At 36.6% G+C, this 22,188-nt stretch overlaps 3 protein-coding genes across 6 annotated transcripts; 2 read left to right on the top strand and 1 right to left on the bottom strand.

Annotated features, from left to right (window-relative positions):
• Positions 1-3,661: 3,661 nt before the first annotated feature.
• On the bottom strand, positions 3,662-4,009 carry LOC126689456 (uncharacterized). Its single transcript, XM_050384689.1, has one exon. It carries the CDS (start codon positions 4,007-4,009, stop codon positions 3,662-3,664), a length of 348 nt encoding a protein of 115 aa, XP_050240646.1.
• A 4,059-nt stretch (positions 4,010-8,068) lies between these two features.
• LOC126689369 (uncharacterized) lies at positions 8,069-9,768 on the top strand. Its single transcript, XM_050384575.1, has 2 exons — positions 8,069-8,762; positions 8,885-9,768. The coding sequence occupies exons 1-2, from the start codon at positions 8,069-8,071 to the stop codon at positions 9,766-9,768; spliced, it is 1,578 nt and encodes a 525-aa protein (XP_050240532.1).
• A 3,013-nt stretch (positions 9,769-12,781) lies between these two features.
• Positions 12,782-21,331, top strand: LOC126725966 (4-hydroxy-3-methylbut-2-en-1-yl diphosphate synthase (ferredoxin), chloroplastic). 4 transcript variants are annotated; one of them, XM_050431008.1, is made up of 20 exons: positions 12,782-12,946; positions 13,426-13,646; positions 14,291-14,448; positions 15,029-15,135; positions 15,236-15,336; positions 15,419-15,495; positions 15,988-16,107; positions 16,255-16,485; positions 16,938-17,054; positions 17,165-17,239; positions 17,332-17,409; positions 17,573-17,632; positions 17,733-17,795; positions 18,013-18,157; positions 18,283-18,421; positions 19,075-19,152; positions 19,231-19,390; positions 19,488-19,586; positions 19,715-19,819; positions 20,993-21,331. In XM_050431008.1, exons 2-20 carry the CDS (start codon positions 13,436-13,438, stop codon positions 21,092-21,094), a joined length of 2,226 nt encoding a protein of 741 aa, XP_050286965.1. In that variant the 5' UTR covers positions 12,782-12,946; positions 13,426-13,435; the 3' UTR covers positions 21,095-21,331. The 4 variants fall into 4 exon arrangements, with proteins under 4 accessions (XP_050286965.1, XP_050286987.1, XP_050286976.1 ...); XM_050431030.1 differs by having other exon boundaries at positions 12,805-12,946; positions 13,417-13,646; XM_050431019.1 differs by lacking the exon at positions 12,782-12,946 and adding an exon at positions 13,002-13,174.
• The last annotated feature ends 857 nt before the right edge of the window (positions 21,332-22,188 follow it).

The following is a 22,188-nucleotide window of genomic DNA, read 5'->3' as shown; positions in this document are numbered from 1 at the left end:
TTGCTTCTGTCATTAAGTCTTATAGAGCTACTGGTTTTATCTCTTCATCATCTTGTTTTATTTTCATTTTTACCTTTTCTTTCTTGTCTTTTTCTTTCTCTTTCTTTCGGCATTCTGTAACATGGTGTCCATATTTCCTACACCTAATGCAAGCAATAGGTATTTCTATAGAGTCTTTCAATTTTAATAAATATTCTTTCTTGTCATTATAGTGATTTGGTAGATTTTCTATCAGTTTTATTATTATGTCTTTTTGTTGTCTTTTTCTTTTATTAGTCTTAAGTGGATTGGTTGATTTTAACTCTTTCTTTATTTGATCTATTTCTTTTTGACTAACATTGAATATTTCCATTAATTCTTTTATAATATCTTTCTCAAATTCTAATTTACTAATTTGTTTAACAATTCTATTATGTCTGTCACATTGTTTTTTAGTATGTCCATATCCTTTGCATTTATGACAAATAGTATTGTTAACATGTCTGTCAGTTTTCTTATTATCTGATAACTCAATAGTATTTAAAACTGTTATGTCTCTTTCTCTATCTATTTCTAAAGGTGAATTTAGAATTTTCATTTTTTTAGTTAATTCTGTCAAACTATCATTTTGGGTATCTATTATAGATCTTTCAATTAATTCTAGTCTTTCATCAATTTTTTCCCTTAAACTATTACACTTTTTGTCTTTTCTATTGACTACTTCTTTCACTATTTCCTCTTTTGCTTTTACTACACTATCTCTTTCTATCTCTTTTGTATCTAACTTCCTACGTATTATTTCATTCTTTTTTCTTTCATACAATTCTTTCAAACCATTATCATTATTTCTAGGACTATCATCTTTTGTCTCTTTCTTTGTCATGTTTCTTTGTTTTACTATGTCTTTTCCTATATCTAATCCTTTATGTAGAGTTCCATCTTTTGAATTGGTTTGTTCACTATTCTGTCTTTCAAACACTTCTTTTATCTCTTTTACCATTCCTTTTTTTATTATTTCTTTATTATTATTTTACCATTCCTTTTTTTATTATTTCTTTATTATTATCTATTAGCTTCTCATGTAGAGATTCTTTCTTGTCTGTCTCTATTAGGTTCTTTTGTCTATCTGTGTCTAGCTCTTTACATATAATTTGTACTGAACTAGAAACTTCTCTATTATTTTGCTTTTCCACCATTTCTTTTAGTCTGTCATTTTCTATAGTACTTCTTTCTTTTGTGAGATCTTTTATTTTATCTTCTATACGTGTTACTCTTTCCTTAATAGGGCCAGTTTCTTTATCAATTCTTCTGTCAGTTGTTTTTAACATCTGTAAGTTCTTATCATTATTTATATACCAATTATCTGTCATAGTTTCTGTAAAAGATGATCTTTGATGAGGTCCAAATTCTATTTCTTTTTTAAAATGTGAATTTAAAGCTTTCATTCTTTCATAGAGGTCCAAAAAACTATCATTTTTCTTTTCAACTTTAGTATATATAGCAGATCTGTCAATATTTTCTAAAGATTCTAATTTTCTATTAATTCTGTCTAAAAAACTATTATTGTGTTTATTAGTCTGTCGGTTGATTTTATCTTCTGTTAAAGTACTCTAATTATTTTTGTTACCATTATAATTATAATCATCAATTTTACTGTCAGAATCAGAATCAGTTTCATAATCCATATCACTATTTGACCAATTATAATCTATATCTTTCATGCTATAACCTTCATCATAATCTATATCATCATAGTCCATGTTTCAAATTAGTGTGTGCCTAACCTAAGTGTGAACAAGCAAACAGATGATGAGCTGATAAATGTATTTATTCTCTTTCTAAGCAATTAATAATTACTGGTGGAACTATTACTAACCACTGGTATCCTTGCTATCGGGACCACCTCCTCGGGAAACTCCATTGCGAGACCACCCAAACACACGCCTGTTCGTCAGCTACAACAAAGGGGCTGACCAACGTGAAACTATGGTTTGCCAACGAGTCTTTAGGCTGACCAACGCTAACAAGGAGCAAGTAGTGGCTATGTAGTAATATAAGTTCCTAGTAACTTCTTAATTGTAAAGAAATAAAACTCATACACCTACCATCCATGGCTCTTAATTTCAACTATATTACAATAAAAAAAAGGGAGTGTGCAAAGTGAAAAAGTTCTAACGTTGTGGGCAATAAGCAGAACTTCTACTAATCACAAGTCTAGAATTATAATTTCCGACAATTAATCTCAGCATTTTTTGTATGGCCACAGATAAAAAGGCGGTTGGGAAAACGTTTTTGTCTTCTTCCCCTAACCGTTTCGTTCACCAAATTTTCTCAAACAAATAATTTGCTGGTCTTCCTATTTGACAATATAAACAGAATGATTAAATTCTGCACGACAACTTTTTCGCTAAGGCATCTTTATAAGAACAAAAAAGAAAAAGAAAAAAGAAATCATATATAATTATTGACAAAGTTTATCTATAAAATTAGTTGTAACTTAAAATTACAATCTTATTTAATACATTTTTTTTTATTAGAGGTGAATTTTGATAAATCTAACATTAAATTACATTTTCTTCTTATATCCTCTGTGCTTGCAAAATTTCTAGAAATTTAATTATCAATAATCATGTCATCAATAAATTGTTTAAATTACAAACATAAAATATAAATTTATAGATTATATAATAAATAATATCTGATTGACACAAAATTTGACATATATATTAAGAGCATAAAAAACATGCAATTCAACGATTAGATTTTCAAAATATGTAGTAATGTTTATTTTATTAAGTAAAGTTATAACATAAGATTACAACTAATTTTATAGCTACAATATGTCCTATAATAATTGCTTAAATTAGCATAATTAAAATATTTTCATAATTTGTCACAGTATGAGTTGTAAAAAAAATTGTATGATTATCTGTAATATGACATTACTTAGGAGGATCTACTAATCAAGTATATCTTTTTGACAGTAGTGTCAGGATGGTTATTTCTTGTGCTCTGAACTCTGAACAAAAACTGTTTGCTGATCCATTAACTCAAATGGGCATGTCAATGATTCTAATGGTGATTTGAAAGCAGCTATTTTATTTGAGCTGTTGAGGTGCATTCTAGTTCTTTTTTTTTTTTTTTTTTTTTTGAAACCGATCTTCTCATTCATTCATTCAGATAAATGCATACAATCCAAAAACAGGGCTTCTACAGCAGGTGGTGGAGTTTCCTCCAACCATATCATTTCCTCTATTACATTTTTAGCATACCTAGCAAGTACGTGTGCCACTGAGTTAGCACTTCGCTTCACATGACTAAACTGAGCCCATCGAAGTCCTGTTGCAAGCCACTGAATATCCTGCACAACGTGACCAATCCGAGACAAATTAGGTCCACCATGTGAAAGTGAGGACATCACAGCCACGTTGTCTCCCTCGATGATCAGCTCCGAAAAACCTGCATCAATTGCAAACTCCATCGCCTTTCGACAAGCCAGCGTTTCTGCCACTTCACTATCCTCAACCGGCGGTCCTTTTGCAGACATGGCTGCCATAACCTCTCCATTTGCGTTCCGTATTATAACTCCAACTCCAGAGCAGTTCAACTCCTTGAATATTGCGGCATCAAAATTTAGCTTGTAGACCGGATCCGTAGGAGCAACCCAGGTGTTTGTAGTCAATCATTGCAGCTGGGGATTCAATTGGTCTTGTGATTGCTGAAACTCATTAAGGTAATCCCATGCCCTCTTATTGAGCCATCTCGGGTCTTTCATTTTTCCCCCATGAACTACGGTGTTTCTTTGGCTCCAAATTAGCCAAGACTGAACCAGGAAAAGCTTGAACTCAGCTGTGGCTAACCGGATCATCAGTTCTTGAAATAATTGAAGAACATCCTGTTGACCCACGCTCCATTTTTGCAGCCGAACCAGACTACCCGCCCAGACATCCCTTGCAACGGCGCAATCCCACAGAGCATGGACCCCTGTTTCGGCCTCTCTTGAACAGAGCATGCACACATCTTCATCCATGACTTTTCGTCGCCTAAGATTAGCCCGGGTTGGCAGGATATTTTGACAAGCTCACCACCCAAATACTTTAATTTTCTTAGGCACGTTAAGCATCCAAAGTTTAGACCACACCTGAACACCAATTGGACCAGCTGATGCTTCTGCCCATGCCTCCATCTTCTTGAGCTGCCGTGCCACATGGTAGCCGGATTTGACCGAATAAATGCCCTTCTTTGTATGTAACCACAATATCATATCCGAGGCTTGTCTATGGCTTAGGGGAATTTTGAGAATAGCATCGGCATCCTCCTTATGGAAATTTGCCCGTATAATTTCACTATACCACATTTTCTGCTCCTGGTTAATGAGGTCCGAGACAAACCAACCACCCTCCTCCATCCTAGCTGGATGCAAAACTCCATTCGTTGGGTAATTTGGGATCCACTTATCCATGAAAACTCTAATATTTGAGCCATCTCCCACTCTCCAACAACATCCAGGTGCATTCTAGTTCTACATAAAGCTTTTAGTAATCATTCACTCATTCATATGTTTATTATTTATTAATGGGTATTTTCAGCATATGATGTTTAAGAATAACAAATTAATAAGGATGTCATTTGTCAAGTTGTGTAGTCAACTTTCACGGATTGATGTGATTTTCCCAACAACTTACTTACAGTACACGATCGTGAATCTCGTGCTCCTTGTCTCGATCGTGAATCTCGTGCGCCTTTGCATTAAAACATTTATAGCCACCTTTTTTTTACTGTTATTTGATTTTCATGGAGATTAACTTTTTTACCACACAAATAAATTCCCAAAAAGTCTTTGGCTACCATTTTTAGTTAGCAGTTGCAAGTATATATATTCTCAGCTCAATTACAAGAAAACAAGGTACCTTGTTTATTCTAAATTACAAAAAAAATTACAATAATGAAAACATCCAAAATTTTTTTTTTTTTGAGAAACTGAAAACATCCAAATAGACATATAGTCTCAACTCTCAAGCATAATCAAATATGATTCTGAAAAAAAGAGATAAAGAAAGAAGTACAATAAAATACAACTTCTACGTGGTGGTGGGGTAAGCTTGGCTTGATGTGGCATCAAGTGAGTAAATGCATGGAAAGGCCTCAAATCAAATGGTGGGTAGGTTGTGTTTCACTGTTCCCACTACAAAATACTGCAAAGGGATATTCAAAAGATTCCAATTCTAAAATAATACCTAGGCACTTCTTTCACAATAAGCCGTGAAGCATCAAAAAAGTTTGCACTTGACCATTGTATTATGGCACAACTCCACTCAGTCCACATTCTTCATCTTCTTCTTTAATTTTGGTTCTTTTTATTTTTATTTTTTTTAGGACATCTAGATTGGGTTCATGAGTAGTTTTTTCATTAAACTTATTAGGAAACTATTTATTCGTATCTCTAAAAAGAAACATGGTTTAAATTTTTTTGATTTAATTACTCATTTAGTCTTCAACATTTTTCTCATATTTCAAAATGATTTATAACATTTGAAATGTTTATTTTAGTCTTTATACTTTAAATTTGTGTAAAAAATGTCTCTACTGTTTAAACTTGTGTTTTGATTTTGAGTTGGGATTGTCCAAAGAAAGCCCAAAAATTTGATTTTGGATGGCATCCAAGAAGAAAATATTTTATTCAAATATTTTATTTTCTTCTTTTATGTTTGTTTGGAGAATGAAAAAAATTAAAGCAATGACTAATGGTAGGGACTTTTTTAACAAAACATTAAAATAGATTACAGTACACTTTTAATTCTTAAAGATTAAGGTAGTTTTTATTTTGACCTTCAAATTTTTTTTTTTTTTTTGGGTAAATAAGAGAATGACATTAAAAACTAACCAAGAAAACCAACTGTTTGAGGACGAATCCTCTCATAGTACATGCCAATTTGATCATAATACAAAAAATAGAAATGTCCACAGGCGGACTTTCAAACACAACAAAATCTTGCTGAAGACTTGGCCCTTTACGAGCTAAAGCATTCGCACACTTGTTAGCTTCACGAAAGCAATGCATCATTCTCACCTGAGGCACTTGGTTGATAAGAGCCCTGCAATCCATTATAAGAGGAGAATGGTTAAGATTATTGCAAAGCTCACTATTCATCCAGTCCAGAACAACCTTAGCATCTACTTCTATTTCTAATGCCATAATATGAAGAGAAATACACAAAGATAACCCATCCCTCAAAGCCCAAAGCTCTGCTTCTACATTGGATGCAACACCAATGTTGCGCGAAAATTTTTTATTTTAGTTTTTTATATTTAATTCTATTTTCATATTGACCTTTTCATCTATTTTCATTAGTTACTTTATCTTCAATGAAAAAGAAGAAAAAAAAAACACATTTAGGATTAAGTTCAGGTTATATATGATGTAATTCTAAATAATATTACACTATCTAATAACTTGTTATTAAATTCATATTTTGAGATGAATAGGTTGCTCGTCTTGGTAAGGTTTTCTCTCTGCAAACCTTTTCAAGATAGTGGCATTGTAGTCCCTTCCTTTGGAAGGAGTGTCTGTCCCTTACAATAACAACGTTATTGCAAGGCTAGAGGTTTTTTTTTCCTGGGGTCGGGAAATACTACGAGAGTATTTGATCGGTCTTTCTTCAGTTATGGAAGACTTAACTAACCATTGGAGTTCCTTGTCCCTATCGGAGAAAGAGGGACTCGGACTATGCCTAAAAAGCGAGCAAGCCGTCAATGAATTCGATATTGTCGCCAAATTCCTAACTAAACGTCCCCTGAACCTAGAAGCTATTGCCACCACTTTCTCCCCTCTGTGGAGATCCAAAGCGAGCTTCAAAGTCAGGAATATTGGGGACCACGTTATCCTATTTTCTTTTGAAAACAACTCAGAGGTGGAGCGCATCCTTTTAGCGGAGCCTTGGAGCTTCGACAAACACATCATGGTCCTGTCACACTATGATAAGGAAAACCCGATCAATGTCTCCGAACTTAAAAAGGTTGCTTTTTGGGTTCAGGTTTTTGATATTTCGTTGAGGTTTAGGAAAAAAGAAATTGCAGAGCAAATTTGTGAGACAGTTGGAACAATCCTACACCCCAATGAAGCTGCCGACTGTGAAGGTGATAGTTTTAGAAGGGTGAGAGTGTTGGTTGATATCTCTAAACCTCTCTGCAGAGGAAGACTCACCACTCTCGAGGATGGGAAGACGCATTGGGTCTCTTTCAAGTATGAGCGCCTCCCCAACCTCTGCTATTGGTGCGGTTGTCTCTCGCACAATGACAGAGACTGCGAGAGGTGGATTGAGAGTGAAGGCAGCCTCAAGCCCGATGGGCAACAATTTGGGTCTTGGCTCCGGGCACCACCTTTCATTACCTCCAAGAAAAACGTCATCTTGGTTCAAGGTTTTTTTGCTAAGAAAAAACAGAGTAGGGATTCCCATCCTAAAGATCCAAAACCAACCAGCTCTTCAGCGAGTGAACACCACACATCCGCTGAATCTTCTCCCCATCCCTCGAGGTCTGCCACTGTGACCTCTGAAAAGCAAGGTTTTGAAGCTGCCAAGGAAGCGGTTTTGGCGCACCAAGAAACTTTTGAAAGGTTTAAGGCGGACTCCTCGCTGAATTGTTTGAACCTAGGAGATTTTGAAAAGATTATCCAAGATATTGATAGTGACATCCATTGCTTTGACAGGTCTGAGGCTTCTCCGTTGGAACCAATAAGTGACGTACTTGAGCCCGACCTAGTCAAACCATCCCACTCAACCCACCCTCCAAGCCCAACTTTTGAACCATCTTCTATCCAGCCCACGAAGCCCATTCCTCTCAATGACCTTACGAATGTGGACAAGGACCTTAGGATGGCCCAAAGCCAGTCTGATGGTAAATGGGTGAGACTCCAAAGGCCTGCCTTCCTCAAGGACAACCTTAAATCTGATTTATCCTTAGGTAAGCGCAATCCCCATGATCACTTAGATTCGCCCATTCCTCATAAGCGCAGAGCTTGTGCCAGTGATACAAAAGATGAAAATTCCTTACTAGCGGCGGCGGCTGATCTTCAGCCCCGCTGATATAGATGAATTGGCTTGTCTGGAATGTGCGTGGGCTTGGGAACCTACGCACATCCCGAGAGCTTAAGGTAGTCACTCGAGCACAAGCTCCCTCTGCTCTGTTTTTGGCCGAGACTTGGGCAGGTGAAGCTAGGCTACGTCGGTTATGCAATGAGTTGAAGTTTGATCAGTGTTGGATAGGTCCTAGTGCTGGTAAAATAGGTTGTTTGGCTCTGTTTTGGAAAAACACTGTCAAGATTAAAGTGGTATCCTCATCTCCCAATCACATCAATGCCACTGTGGGGGAGATTTCTGAGACGCAATGGAGGTTCACGGGCATCTATAGGTGTGCCAACAAGGCCAGAAAGCATGAGACATGGTCACTCATTCGCGACCTCCACTGGGGCACTCCTCTGTTGTGGGTGTGTGCAAGAGATTTTAATGAGATTCTTTGGTCCCATGAGAAGCTTGGTCTTGGTGCTAGACCTGAGGGTGTGATGAAGGAGTTCCGAGATGCTCTGGATGAATGCGGGCTTATGGACCTAGGCTATGTGGGAGACAAATTCACCTGGAGAGGAAAACGAGCTGGCGGCATGGTCTTGGAAAGATTAGACAGAGCAGTGGCGGATAATGGTTGGTTTGCTCTTTATCCCGGCACTAAGGTACAACACCTTCGCACTCATTCCTCGGATCATAAAGCTATTTTGATCAAATTGGAAGGTATTATTCCCCGTCCCGTCCGCCCCTTTAAATTCGAGCAAATGTGGTTATGTGATGAAGGCTGTAGGAGCACTGTTAAAGATGTTTGGGGGGCTGCTCCATCGGTTGCTTCTATGGTGCAGATTGCTTCAAAAATCAAATCTACGGTGAGAAACTCTTGGATTGGAGCCATAGGTCATTCGGTAGTATTAAAAAACAAATTGAAACAAAGGGAAAACAGCTCTCCAAGGTCGAGATTAATGCAGCAAAAGGAATTCTTGAGGTTGATATGGTTAAAGTATTAAAGGTTGAGCTCAATGACCTTCTAGATAAAGAGAGTCAGATGTGGCAACAAAGGTCCAGAACTCTCTTCCTCAAGTGTGGGGACCGGAATACGAGCTTTTTCCATAGCAAAGCCTCCCATAGATTTAGGAGAAACAAAATCACAAGCCTCAAGAATTCGGACAATGTTTGGTGCACTGAGGACAATGAGCTCAAAGAAATAGCCCATCAATACTTTAGCTCCCTGTTCACTTCATCCCAACCTTCTGAATTCTCAGATATCATGGATGCAATGCTGCCTTCGATCACCGAGGACATGAACACCCAACTCCTCAGACCCTTTCTCATGGAAGAAGTAGATGAAGCGATTAAAGAGATGAAACCCATCACAGCCCCAGGTCCTGATGGTATGCCTCCCTTATTTTATCAAACCTTCTGGCCTTTGATTGGTGTTGATATTAGCTTTGCTGTGCTTGATTGTCTTAATAGCTGTAAAATTCCTAGAGAGATTAACTGTACTAATATCACCCTGATTCCAAAAGTAAAATCCCCTATGCTTATTTCTGATTTTCGGCCAATTAGCCTTTGTAACGTTGTTTATAAAATTGTCTCTAAAGTTTTAGCTAACAGATTGAAAGCTATTCTCCCGCATGTGATATCTGAAAATCAAAGTGCTTTCCAAGCGGGTAGAGTTATTTCTGACAATATTCTTATGGCTTTCGAAACCTTGCATTATATGAAGTAGCAACGTAAGGGTAAGTCGGGATTTATGGCACTAAAGTTAGACATGAGCAAAGTGTACGACCGGGTAGAATGGGTTTTCCTTGAGAATATTATGAAGAAAATGGGGTTTGAAGTCAAGTGGATTAACCTAATCATGGAGTGCATCTCGTCCATCACTTATTCAATTCTCATTAATGGTGAGCCCACCCAAGCGATCCTCCCGTCAAGAGGTTTACGTCAAGGAGACCCGTTGTCGCCCTATCTATTCCTTCTATGCTCAAAGGGCCTTCATTTTCTGCTCCACAGGGCAATGGAATCTAGACAGACTAGGGGAGTGTCCATCTGCAAAAGGGTCCCCAGTTGACCCACCTCTTCTTCGCGGATGATAGTCTGGTCTTCTGCAAAGCTTCCCTTGGTGATTGTCAAAAAATCCAGGATCTTTTGGACAGCTATGAAAAGGCCTCCAGTCAAAAGTTGAATCGCAACAAAATCGGCCTTTTCTTCAGCAAAGCCACCCCTCCTGACATCTTGGATCAGATCAAAACAGCGTTAGGTGTGCAAGAGATCAAGCAATATGAGCGATATCTCGGCCTACCCTCTTTGGTAGGGAAAAAGAAGAAAGCTAGCTTACTTTATATCAAGGAAAGAGTTGCAGCAAAACTCCAAGGGTGGAAAGAACAACTCCTTTCCCAAGCTGGGCGGGAAGTCCTCCTCAAAGCTGTGATTCAGGCGATCCCAACCTTTGCCATGAGCTGCTTCAAGCTTTCGCTCTCTTTGTGTCATGAAATTGAGGCCTTAATCAGGAATTTTTGGTGGGGTCAAAGGGGTAATCAAAGAAAGATCCATTGGTCAAAATGAAAATCTTTATGCCGTCCAAAAAGTTTAGGTGGTTTGGGTTTCAAAGAGCTGCAGAATTTCAACGATGCCATGCTGGCAAAACAGGTTTGGCGGCTTACAGAAAATCAACCCTCTCTGTTCCACAGGTTTTTTAAGGAAAAATTCTTCCCAAATGGCTCCATTTTTGACGCCAAGGTGGGTAGTGGCTCTTTTGCTTGGAGGAGCATCTTAAAAGGCAGAGATATAGTCTGCAAGGGGTTGCAATGGAGGGTAGGAAATGGCACCTTGATCCGGATCTACCATGATAGTTGGCTCCTCGACCCATACAACAAGAAAGTGGTGTCACCGAGAGTTTTCCTCGACGATGATGCTCAGGTGGCTGTTCTGATCGACAAGGAGCAGCGTTGTTGGCTCCAGGAAGCGGTTGATAACCTCTTCTTGCCTCATGAGGCAGCCGCTATCAAGTCCATTTCCCTTAGCTATGGTGAGTGTGATGACAAGGTGTTTTGGCCGCATTCTCCGGATGGTAAATATTCTGTTAGGTCGGCTTATAGAATCCTTATGGATGAAGAGTTGAGTGAGGTTCCTTCTCCCTCTGATCTAACCCCCACCAAGAGAATTTGGAAGGGCATATGGAGCCTTCGTGTTCCAAATAGAGTCAAAACGTTGTTATGGAGAGAAAGTACATATTCTTTACCTTCAAAAGCCAACCTATTAAAGCGTAGAGTGCTCACAGATGACATCTGCCCCGGTTGTAAACTCACGAGTGAAACCTCCTTTCATGCCATTTGGTCTTGCCCTGAACTTTCTGCAGTCTGGAAGGGCAAATTTGAGTGGTTGATAAACCTATCCAGTGAGTGCAGCTCGTTCGTGGAAATCATCCAGCTGTGTCAATCTCGCATTGATCTCTTCGAGTTGTTCGCCATGACTGTCTCGCTTATTTGGTTCCGTAGAAACCAGGCTAGAGTTGGTGATAGCCCGACTCCTTTGTGGAAGGTTAACACTTTAGCCTCTGACAACTTGCTGGAGTTTCAAAGGGCTACGGCAGTCCTCCCATTGGCCCCAAAAATCCCCACCAACGTGAAATGGCAGCCTCCTCCAGGTGGCTGGTTGAAAGTGAATTTCGATGGGGCTTTGTTTAGAGAGAAGAACCTAGCAGGTCTAGGATGCATCATCCGAAACGACAAAGGTCTTGTAATGGCTGCCTTTACACAACTTATTCCTCTGCCTACATCAGTAGAGACGGTGGAAGTGTTGGCAACGCGCAGCGCCATTGATTTTGCACAAGAGCTAAGTCTTGATCAGATTATTTTGGAAGGAGATTCAGAAATTACCATCAATGCTTTATCTAAAAGAGGCTGGGAGTCTTCAAGCTTCAGACACATCATCAAGGACATCAAAGTCTTCACTTCAGCCTTTAATAGTCTATCCTTTAGTCATACTCGTAGGCTAGGGAATAAAGTAGCTCATAGGCTAGCGAGATCAGCTTGTAATTTTTCCCATTTTCATGTTTGGATGGAGGACATCCCTCCGGACATTGCATCTGTATACTTTTCTGAATTGCAACAATGAAGTTCCCCTCCCCCCTTCTTTCTAGGGGTGGTTTCTCAAAAAAAAAAAAAATTCATATTTTGAAAACCGCACTATTAGATTACATGTTTTATATGTTCTTAACATATACGTCAACTTTCATACCAATTAGATATTATTTATCATTCGATCTACAAACTCATTTTTTATGTATTATTTTAAACTACAAAAACTTAAATTTAAAAAATTGATTAATGCCACCCTATTAGTTTTCGATCATTTTGAAATTTTGCAAGTATGAAAAATATACAAAAATAATGTAATTCAATCGTAAATTTGTCAAAATTTACGTTATACCAGATGTAACTTGATCTTCTCTCTCCATATACATACATACATATATATATATATATATATATATATAGCAAAGGGAAAAGGTTCTAAAATATTGTGGCCAAAAAACAGAACTTCGACTAAAGAAAAGGCTAAAGAACAAAAAGTTATAATATTGTGGGCAAAAAATTGCAACTTTTGTATGGTACGGATAAAAGATGCCATGAAAAACGTCATTGTCTACTTCCCTGACGTTGCTTTCGCCAAACTGTTTCAAAAAAAAAAAAAAATTAAAAAAAAAAAAAAAAACAATAACAAAAAAAAAAAAAAAAAAAAAAAAACAAAAAACAAAATTCAGAAAAAACATTATTCAGAAAATCGTTAAAAACAGAGGCCTGGGAAGTGAAACTCCTCCTACCACTAGTTCTAGGTCTGGTTCCTCCTCTAGATCCTTCCCTTTCACTTTCCTTGAAAAGCCCACTTCTAGCTCAGCTTTTAAGGTAAACTACAACCACAGGTCCACATGTTTAAGCTCTGTCTATAAAGCTCAATTCATTTTTGTAAACAATTTCTGGCTTATCTGAAAAACACTTTGTATTTGTAATCAAAACAAGTGTTTATTTCTGTTTTGGTGTTTTTAAGTGTTTTGATTACAATTTGAGAGTTCTGCTTCTGATCATATAGTATAGAGTGATCAATACCCAATTAGTTAAAAAGACTAAAAAAAGGTAAATTTTGTTAGTTATTATTATTACTATCTTTTGTGAATATTTACTGCTAAAGTAGGAAACTTTTTTTTTTTTTTTCGTTTGGTTGCTGAGAAAGTTTAGGGAACGAAAAGGACGATGATTTTGAAGGAAAATTGGTTAATGATTTATCAATTTTCTCAGCAACTAAACGGGGTGTACAATTACAAATTTGCAAGTAGTAATTTTGATGAGCTGAATTAATGTTGAATTACGTTTTTGAGACTCTGAAGGTGAACAGAAATGGCTACCGGAGCTGCTGTACCGGCTTCGTTTACGGGTCTTAAGAGCAGGGACCTGAGTTTGGGGTTCACGAAAAGTATGGATTTTGTGAGAGTTTCTGATATGAGAAGGGTTAAGGCTAGTAAAAGAAAGGTCTTGATGATAAGGAACTCGAATCAGGGCTCGGATATTGCTGAGCTTCAGCAGGCATCAGAGGGAAGCCCTCTATTAGGTATAATTACTTAATGCATGTGTTATGTTTAGTCTTTGGTGCTCTCTGTTATGTTTGTCAATGTCTTGGCTTCATGTTCCTTCGAATATTTGAAAAAGGAATGCAATAGTTATGAGACTACTATGTTGGGTGAATTGATGATAGATATTGTTAGAAGTAATTAAATAGGCATGTGATGTTATAGCTTTCCCATAATTTACTTACCGGAAAAAATTTTCCCCCATCAAGCACTAATATATATTTTTATTTTGATTAGATCAGGAAATCATTCAAAACATGAACAGAAGCTTCTTGTTTTTTTCCTTTTAATAAATTTTTTGGGTTTCCTATAATTGGACTCACAATTTTAATTAATTTATTTTTTGTTTGAGAATTCAAATGGAGTTTCTATTTTTTTTTTTTTTTTTTAAAGGAGTGTAATTACAGAAAGTCATTTTGGTTTCTATAATCAACTAAGCCAAAAGGTTGTACTAAAATCAATTTTGTTTACCTCAGTTGAGTGGTTATAAATTTTTTTAATTACTTTTTGTTCACCGTTTTTTATTCATGTTATTTAAAACGCTCAATATCTAATTGATAAGTATATCTGTTCTGTCTTTGTGGGTAGTTTTGTTCATGATGGATGAATAATTATGTGAATGTAGTTCCTAGGCAAAAGTATTGTGAATCCATACACAAAACTGTCAGGAGGAAAACACGAACAGTGATGGTGGGAAATGTGGCTCTTGGTAGTGAGCATCCTATAAGGATTCAAACAATGACCACAACTGACACTAAAGATGTTGCCGCAACAGTTGAACAGGTTCTTTTACTTTCCTCCTGACTGAGCCATTCTTATCTATGTAAAAAATTGCTATGTTTTTCTAAGATAGCAAAGGGATTTGGACCAAGTACATTTCCTTCCGTATCTGCAGATGTGATATAGGTGACTGGCATATGATGTAATTTGTGTTGGGAACTAGATGACAATTATTTATATTTATAAAGCGATGTTTATGTTGGTAGAATTATTACTGAATGGCCCATGTTACTGTCTATTTGAGTAAGCCAGGCAATAATGAGGAAATTTAGGTTTTACTGCTGGAGCAGCATGACGGGTCTGAATCAACAGCACCCAAAAGTGCTTTTGTTCTCAGTACTAGGTTCTAAATTTCAAATTTTGCAGGATATGACACAATGGTTTTGTGTCCAATTAACATCTTTTTAAATATCATAAACTACTTGAAATAAATAGAAGTAAAATAGGTGAAAGTGGCAGAAGAGTTCTAGCAAAAAAATGTCTTATATGATTACTTATCCCAAAAAATAAATGTCTTGTATGATTCTCATTCTTTTCATTTTCTGGGAAACTTTCATTGAACCAAATGCCAATGTGCTGGTAGGTAATGAGAATAGCTGACAAAGGAGCAGATATTGTTCGGATAACAGTCCAAGGGAAGAAAGAAGCAGATGCATGTTTTGAAATCAAAAACTCGCTTGTGCAGAAAAAGTAGGTCTGAATTATTGTAAGGAATGTTGGGCATTATTTGAAACTTTATATTCATATTTGATAAAAAGATCAACTAGTGACTAACTAAATATCTGGGCAGTTACAATATACCTCTGGTGGCAGATATTCATTTTGCTCCCTCAGTTGCACTGCGGGTTGCAGAATGCTTTGACAAGATACGTGTCAACCCTGGAAATTTTGGTATGCAGTTTGCCATTCATTAATTTTGTTTTCAGATGCTTGAAGACAAGTATTCTGAATATAATAAGGTGATTCACTGCAGCTGATAGGCGGGCTCAGTTTGAGCAGCTAGAGTACACAGAAGAGGACTATCAGAAAGAACTTGAGCACATAGAGCAGGTCAAGCCACTTATCTTTCGATTTTATGGGAACTCCTAAATTGTTTTTAATTACAAGCATGGATTTCTATGTGACTAAGAACATGTAATAGGGGAAATGAGAAATGCTGTGTGTCTCTGTTTTCAAATTTCTACCCTTATGTTCTTCTTAAAGTGACCCTACATATGTTACAAGCTTTATGGTCTTCTGCAAAATTTGACACATTATTTTTGTGTGTAAATCCTGATAATAGTCTAATCTCTTTATGGTTTTAACAAAGTCCAGAACCAGTGAAGTGTAGAAGTAATTTATGTTATTTACAAGCACATTTTTTCACTTCAGTGGGCCAGATGGAACTCAAAGATTAAAGCTATTATTCTTCTACCATACTGCCATCTATTCTTTAGCTGTATTCATGTTTGTAGAAAGTTTATCTTGTCCAAAAGTAAAGCTGTCATGGTCAAAATGGGTGTACTGAAACTTTTTTTTTTTTTTTGCTTTCAATTGCACCAGGTTTTTACTCCATTGGTTGAGAAATGTAAGAAGTATGGAAGAGCAATGCGTATTGGAACCAACCATGGGAGTCTTTCAGATCGTATAATGAGCTACTATGGGGATTCTCCTAGGGGAATGGTGAATAGTTATTTTTATCTATAATTCTGCCAAACAAAACTTTTGTGCTTTTTTCTTCTACTTTCAAGTTCAGTGATGACATAACTCACTGAAAAATAAATAAATAAAAAATCAGTGATGCCATACTATTCAGCATTCCTTGAACAGGTTGAATCTGCATTTGAGTTTGCAAGGATATGCCGGAATTTGGACTATCACAATTTTGTCTTCTCAATGAAAGCAAGCAATCCGGTTGTGATGGTCCAGGCATACCGATTGCTTGTAGCTGAAATGTATGTTCAAGGCTGGGATTATCCATTACACTTGGGAGTTACTGAAGCTGGAGAAGGTGAGGATGGGCGAATGAAATCTGCCATTGGCATAGGGACCCTTCTTCAGGTCTGGTTTAACTGCATATTCAATGAAATGGATGATCATTTTGAATTCTTATACTGTTTTTATGTTGTGATGTTTTCATTTGCTGTCAAGTATGAATTATGCTATCTAGGATTATTGGTAATATGCTGTTCTTCAAACTTCAATAATGTTGTAGGCTTGTGCTGATTTTGAACTTATCCAAACAATGTGAAATTAAATTGCTGTGGATTTCAAACCCATCAATTGAAATTCTTTCATTTTGATAATTCTATAAATTTCTTAAAATTTTCATCCAAACATAACTTAATTGAAATTAGTTGGCACATATGCATGTATGGGATCCTGCACTTATAAAATCCTTTTATCTTTTAAAAAATGTTTAGTAGTAAATTTTACGTCTTAAAAAGCATCGAGTTTTCAAGGCCATATAATTACTGTAGTTGGAACTTTAAAACACACTGTTGGATTTGCAGGATGGTCTGGGTGATACAATTAGAGTTTCTCTCACAGAACCACCAGAAGAGGAGATAGACCCCTGCAGAAGATTGGCCAACCTTGGTATGGGAGCAGCTGAACTTCAGAAAGGGGTGGTAGGATACTTCAATATCCTCTAAAAGATTAAATTAACTTGCTTAAGCACCTCAATAGTGATTTTAAGATGATCCTTTGAAATTGCTCTTGATGACACTATTTCCATCAGGCACCATTTGAAGAAAAGCACAGACATTATTTTGATTTCCAACGGCGAACTGGTCAATTGCCAATCCAAAAGGAGGTACATCTTAAATTTTTGGGAAATTGTTATAGAATTGTGCATTCATTTGCTCTATTTACAGTTTTCTAACAGATTTAAAATTTAAAGTACAGGGTGAGGAGGTGGATTATAGAGGCGTCCTGCACCGTGATGGCTCTGTTCTCATGTCAGTTTCCCTGGATCAGTTAAAGGTACTGCTTGGACTGCCGTTACCTTGTTTCCTTGTATAAGTAATTTTTTTTTATTTTTCCTCTCAATCTTTTTCTTGAAAGAAAGAGGTGCAGGGGTTTGATTCTGAAGAACAGTCTAATTAATCCTTTTTCTTTTCTCCTATTTTTATTCTTTGAAATACAGATGCCAGAACTCCTTTACAAGTCACTTGCAGCAAAGCTTGTTGTTGGCATGCCATTTAAGGTCTATTCTTACTCCATGTGGTTGCATAAAAAGATTGTTGAGCTTTACAGTTTGTGGGATTTATATGTATAACTTCAGTGACACATTGATTTTGATTTAGGATTTGGCAACAGTGGACTCAATTTTATTGAGAGAACTTCCGTCAGTTGATGACGATGATGCTGTAAGAAACCTACTTCTCTTTAGATTCATTACTTCAGGAAAAGAATTCCATATGCTCTCTCTCTCTCTCTCTCTCAAACACACACACACACACACACACACACACTCAATTCATCAGTTCTGCCTTAGCATATCAATAAACCATTTTGCTGCATTATTATTTTAGTCATTGAAACAATTTCGGAATGAATTGATATTATTCTTTGTATCATGAACAGCGGCTAGCTCTCAAAAGGCTGATAGATATAAGCATGGGGGTTATAACTCCATTGTCAGAGCAGTTAACAAAGCCATTGCCCAATGCCCTGGTTTTAGTAAACCTTAAGGAATTATCAACTGGTGCATACAAGCTTTTGCCAGAAGGTGCCACTTAGCATTTTACTACTATCAAGTTCTTGCATGAACGCATGCTTTTTCTTTTCATTTCCCTATTCCATTACAGCCATAACTTTTATAACTTGTTTTATATTTCTTTGATTATCTCCCAGGCTCACGTTTGGTTGTGTCTTTACGTGGCGATGAGTCCTATGAAGAGCTAGAAATCCTCAAAGACATTGATGCTACCATGCTTCTTCATGAACTACCCTATACTGAAGAAAAAATCAGCAGAGTGCATGCAGCAAGGAGGTAATAACTGATAAGTAACGTTACTTATAAATTCCACAAATAAGTCAATTGAAGAAATATGGTAACCCAAGGCAATTGGCAAGTAGTTCAAGGCCAATTGTTTAGTTTATTTACGTTTTCTTCTTGTTCTAACTACTTTTATTTACAAATTATTGAAAGAAAAAAGGAACATAATGCACTAGTAGGGATTGCAGGGAATACCAAGTTCAGACAAACATTCCCCTTTGGCTTTTTGTAGGTTCAGATGACCCATGTCTGTTCAGAACACTGATTGGATTCCCCTTGGTGCTGAAATGATGATTTATTTTAAGCATAAAGTTATATATATGCTCGTGGAGAGAGAGTTACATCAAACATGGAGTCATGTTTTTAGTACATGAGTTCAATTATAAAACCATTCTTGAATCAGTCTTCTTGTATTCGTCATTGGGTTCACCTCTATTGTCTATTGGTTTGGCTCCAGTGACCTAGACATTTTTCCTTTAAAAATTGCCTATAAGATCCAAAAACTGGTTCTTGTGTGACCCAATGAAGCATTAGCTTTAGGCAGCAGATAGACTATATTTGAAGAAGTTTTCTCGCTTTCTATCCAGCTGCTTAGTTGCAAATTGTACAAATCTTTCCTATACTGATAATTTTACTTTTATCTGCAGGCTATTTGAGTACCTAGGAGACAATTCTCTGAACTTCCCTATTATTCACCATATTCAGTTTCCAAATGGGATTCACAGGTAATTCAGCCCACACTTGTTCAGGCAGATGGAATGAATGAGTAGTTTTTGATCAAGTTACTTTTCTTCTGCTTGCAGGGATGACTTGGTCATTGGTGCTGGTACAAATGCTGGAGCACTTCTAGTAGATGGACTTGGGGATGGTGTCCTATTAGAAGCCCCAGATAAAGATTTTGATTTTCTTCGGAATACGTCTTTCAATTTACTACAAGGTTGCAGAATGCGGAATACGAAGACCGTATGTAGTTTCTATGCTGAAAAGAAAAAGGATCTAACATCTGAGGAATAAATGACACTATTGTACCATTTCTTAATATGCCTAAATATTGTTTCAGGAGTATGTCTCATGCCCATCCTGTGGAAGAACTTTGTTTGACCTTCAAGAAATTAGTGCACAAATACGGGAAAAGACATCACACTTGCCTGGTGTTTCAGTAATTACTTAATCCTTTTGTTCTGTTATCAGATGATACTGAATATCAACTTCCTGTTCCAAGTTACCAAGATATATAATGTAGTTTCTTGTCATTGGTCTAAATTCTTTCTTTCTTTACTGTGCCAGATTGCAATCATGGGTTGCATTGTAAATGGACCAGGAGAGATGGCTGATGCAGACTTTGGATATGTTGGTGGTGCTCCTGGAAAGATTGACCTATATGTTGGGAAGGTTTGAAATCTTTTTGTGGATTTAACTGTAATATCTTTCAAGAAATTTTGCATCCTATAGAAAAATTGAGCAATACATGCCACTCTCAATTGCAACCTATGATATGACTTGCATGCATAATTAATTTTTTTTCCTTTTAAATACGGTACTATGAATGAAGTGTACTTAATTAAACGGAACTTATTAGTTTAATTATTAAGTTGTAGTTAATAATAAGAAGTATGAAAGTCATCAAGTTTCTGAATTAAATCTGTACATTTTGCTCGCTAAGTCAAGGTATCTAACAGCCAAACTTCCGTAGAGTAGGGATACTCTAGGGATACTACGATACAAGGACACAGTATGTCTTCATTTTGACCAGGAAGTAACCTGGAACTTCAATATTGCTGACCTTCATGTGCATATGACCGTAAGATTTTTTTGGTCACTGCCTGTTGAGTGATGTTATAAAAGCATGCTGTTCATAGAGATCAATAACATACCAGATTTGGGAACCAAGATAGTTATCATGTGATTGTCAATTACTGATATGATCTGGTCAAATGTTAATTATGAGCCACTTGTAATGGAGCTCAGAAACTGTAGGAATGAGTGAATAGTAGTGGAATCATTCCCTATGCTCTTATAAAAACAGAATGAGTATCATTGCTATGTTTGTCATTTATTAGGAACATAAAAACCCGAAAATCATCAATAGAATGAGGAAATTTTTCAGTAAAAAAAGAAGAAGAAGAAGAAAGAAAGAAACTATATTTCTTTTCCTGAACACAAATTTGGTAAACCACATTGATGCTATACATTGTTGGCATTTAATCCCTTTTACCCTTTAGAGTCCTAACCCACATGGTGGGACTTGACAAGGGCTTGTAAATGAATTTAAGTTCCCCAGATCCTTTGTCAATTAATCATGAGACTACTGAATGTATCTCCATAGCTCAGTTGGGAATTTCCCTGGAACATTTATTTAACCCATGACCACTTTTTCCTATTTAGTGATGCAGTGGAATGGTTATTCTTAAAGTACTTTGTTTTCTTAAATCAGAAGGTAGTACTAAGACATCTTTGAGTAGTTGGCATATCATTTGCAGTAGCAGTACTTCGTTGTATTCATGATAATGTGGTTCACAATCTCAACAATTGTGTGAACTTGATGAAAGTTGGATTGTATTTCAGACGGTGGTGAAGCGTGCAATTGAGATGGAGCGTGCAACTGATGCCTTGATCCAGCTTATAAAAGATCATGGCCGCTGGGTTGACCCTCCTGCAGAAGAGTAAGCACTAGCACAAGCAGTTCCGGCTGGCTGATAGGAAGTAAGAGACTGTCAAAGGGAAGCCACTGTCCCAATCCTGTTATATTACTCCACTCCCCAAAGTTGTAGTCAATACAGGATAAATAGAAGAGAAACTACATTTAAGCTTTGCATATGCAATATATGTTCATCAATTGCTATGCAAACATCCGTGCACTACTTCCATCATTAGAAATAAATTCAAGCTGCATATTTTTACTGATATCTGTGGATCCCTTTGATGCAACTCTATGATTGTAAAAAAATCTTTCTTTTTCTCCATTTCCACATAATAACCATACTTAAAGAAGCAACTTAGTTCATGATGAGGTTAGGCCAATGATTATGAAGCTTTACCTCCATCAACACCATTTTTAAAGAATTCCCCACCTCATCAATCGTGATCATTACCTTGCCTAGGACGCTATATGCACCCTTCTTCCTTAATTCTTGCACGGTTGCACCACGATAAAATTTAAAATATAAAAAGGGATGTGTTAAATATTAGAGTTTCATTCTTTCGTAATTTTATTTTTTGCAAGTTAGAATCTCACAGCAGTCACGATGGACTGAACCATCCTTTCTTCACGTTTCAGACAACCTTTATGAAGCCCAGCAATTTTGTCTGATCAAAGAAAATAAGATAGTTGCTGTCACTTGCTGCCCCATAGCTCTTTCTTTTACATTTTTTCGTAGGGCTTTACCCGGAGCCTTTAAAGTATGACAAAACTTTTAAAGTAAAAGTTAGAAACTCTCTTTCCAATCTACTCAGTGGAAAAGAAACGGAAACAAATTTTTGGTAATTTTCTTTTTGTTTTAGATCACTTTGAGACTGACACGCGTATGATATTGGTTACCAAATTTTCTTTTTATTAATTGAGTAAACATTTGGGAAAGTTGAACAATTGGCGTATTCATCCCAAAAAAAAAAAAAAAAAAAAGGTTGAACTATTACTCAATTAGCATAGCAATAGCAAAAGTATCAAATTTCAACAAATTATATTAATGACTTAATAATAAGAATGAAATTGAAAACAAAAAGGCTCAGTTGACTCAATCGGTTGGACTTAAAACACGATG

The sequence above is a fragment of the Quercus robur genome, chromosome 1 (genome assembly GCF_932294415.1).
Source record: "Quercus robur chromosome 1, dhQueRobu3.1, whole genome shotgun sequence".
Taxonomy (NCBI): Eukaryota; Viridiplantae; Streptophyta; class Magnoliopsida; order Fagales; family Fagaceae; genus Quercus; species Quercus robur.
The sequence above is the reverse complement of the archived record's forward strand: the minus strand, read 5'-3'. Positions and strand labels throughout refer to the sequence as shown.

Bases quoted from the DNA above. Each gene is read 5' to 3' on its own strand.
- LOC126689369 (XM_050384575.1), top strand. From the start codon at position 8,069: ATGAATTGGCTTGTCTGGAATGTGCGTGGGCTTGGGAACCTACGCACA. The intron at 8,763-8,884 runs GTATTATTCCCC...TCTATGGTGCAG, and splicing joins TATTTTGATCAAATTGGAAG to ATTGCTTCAAAAATCAAATC.
- LOC126689456 (XM_050384689.1), bottom strand. From the start codon at position 4,009: ATGGATGAAGATGTGTGCATGCTCTGTTCAAGAGAGGCCGAAACAGGG.
- LOC126725966 (XM_050431008.1), top strand. From the start codon at position 13,436: ATGGCTACCGGAGCTGCTGTACCGGCTTCGTTTACGGGTCTTAAGAGC. The intron at 14,449-15,028 runs GTTCTTTTACTT...ATGTGCTGGTAG, and splicing joins TTGCCGCAACAGTTGAACAG to GTAATGAGAATAGCTGACAA. The intron at 16,108-16,254 runs GTGAATAGTTAT...TTCCTTGAACAG, and splicing joins GGGATTCTCCTAGGGGAATG to GTTGAATCTGCATTTGAGTT.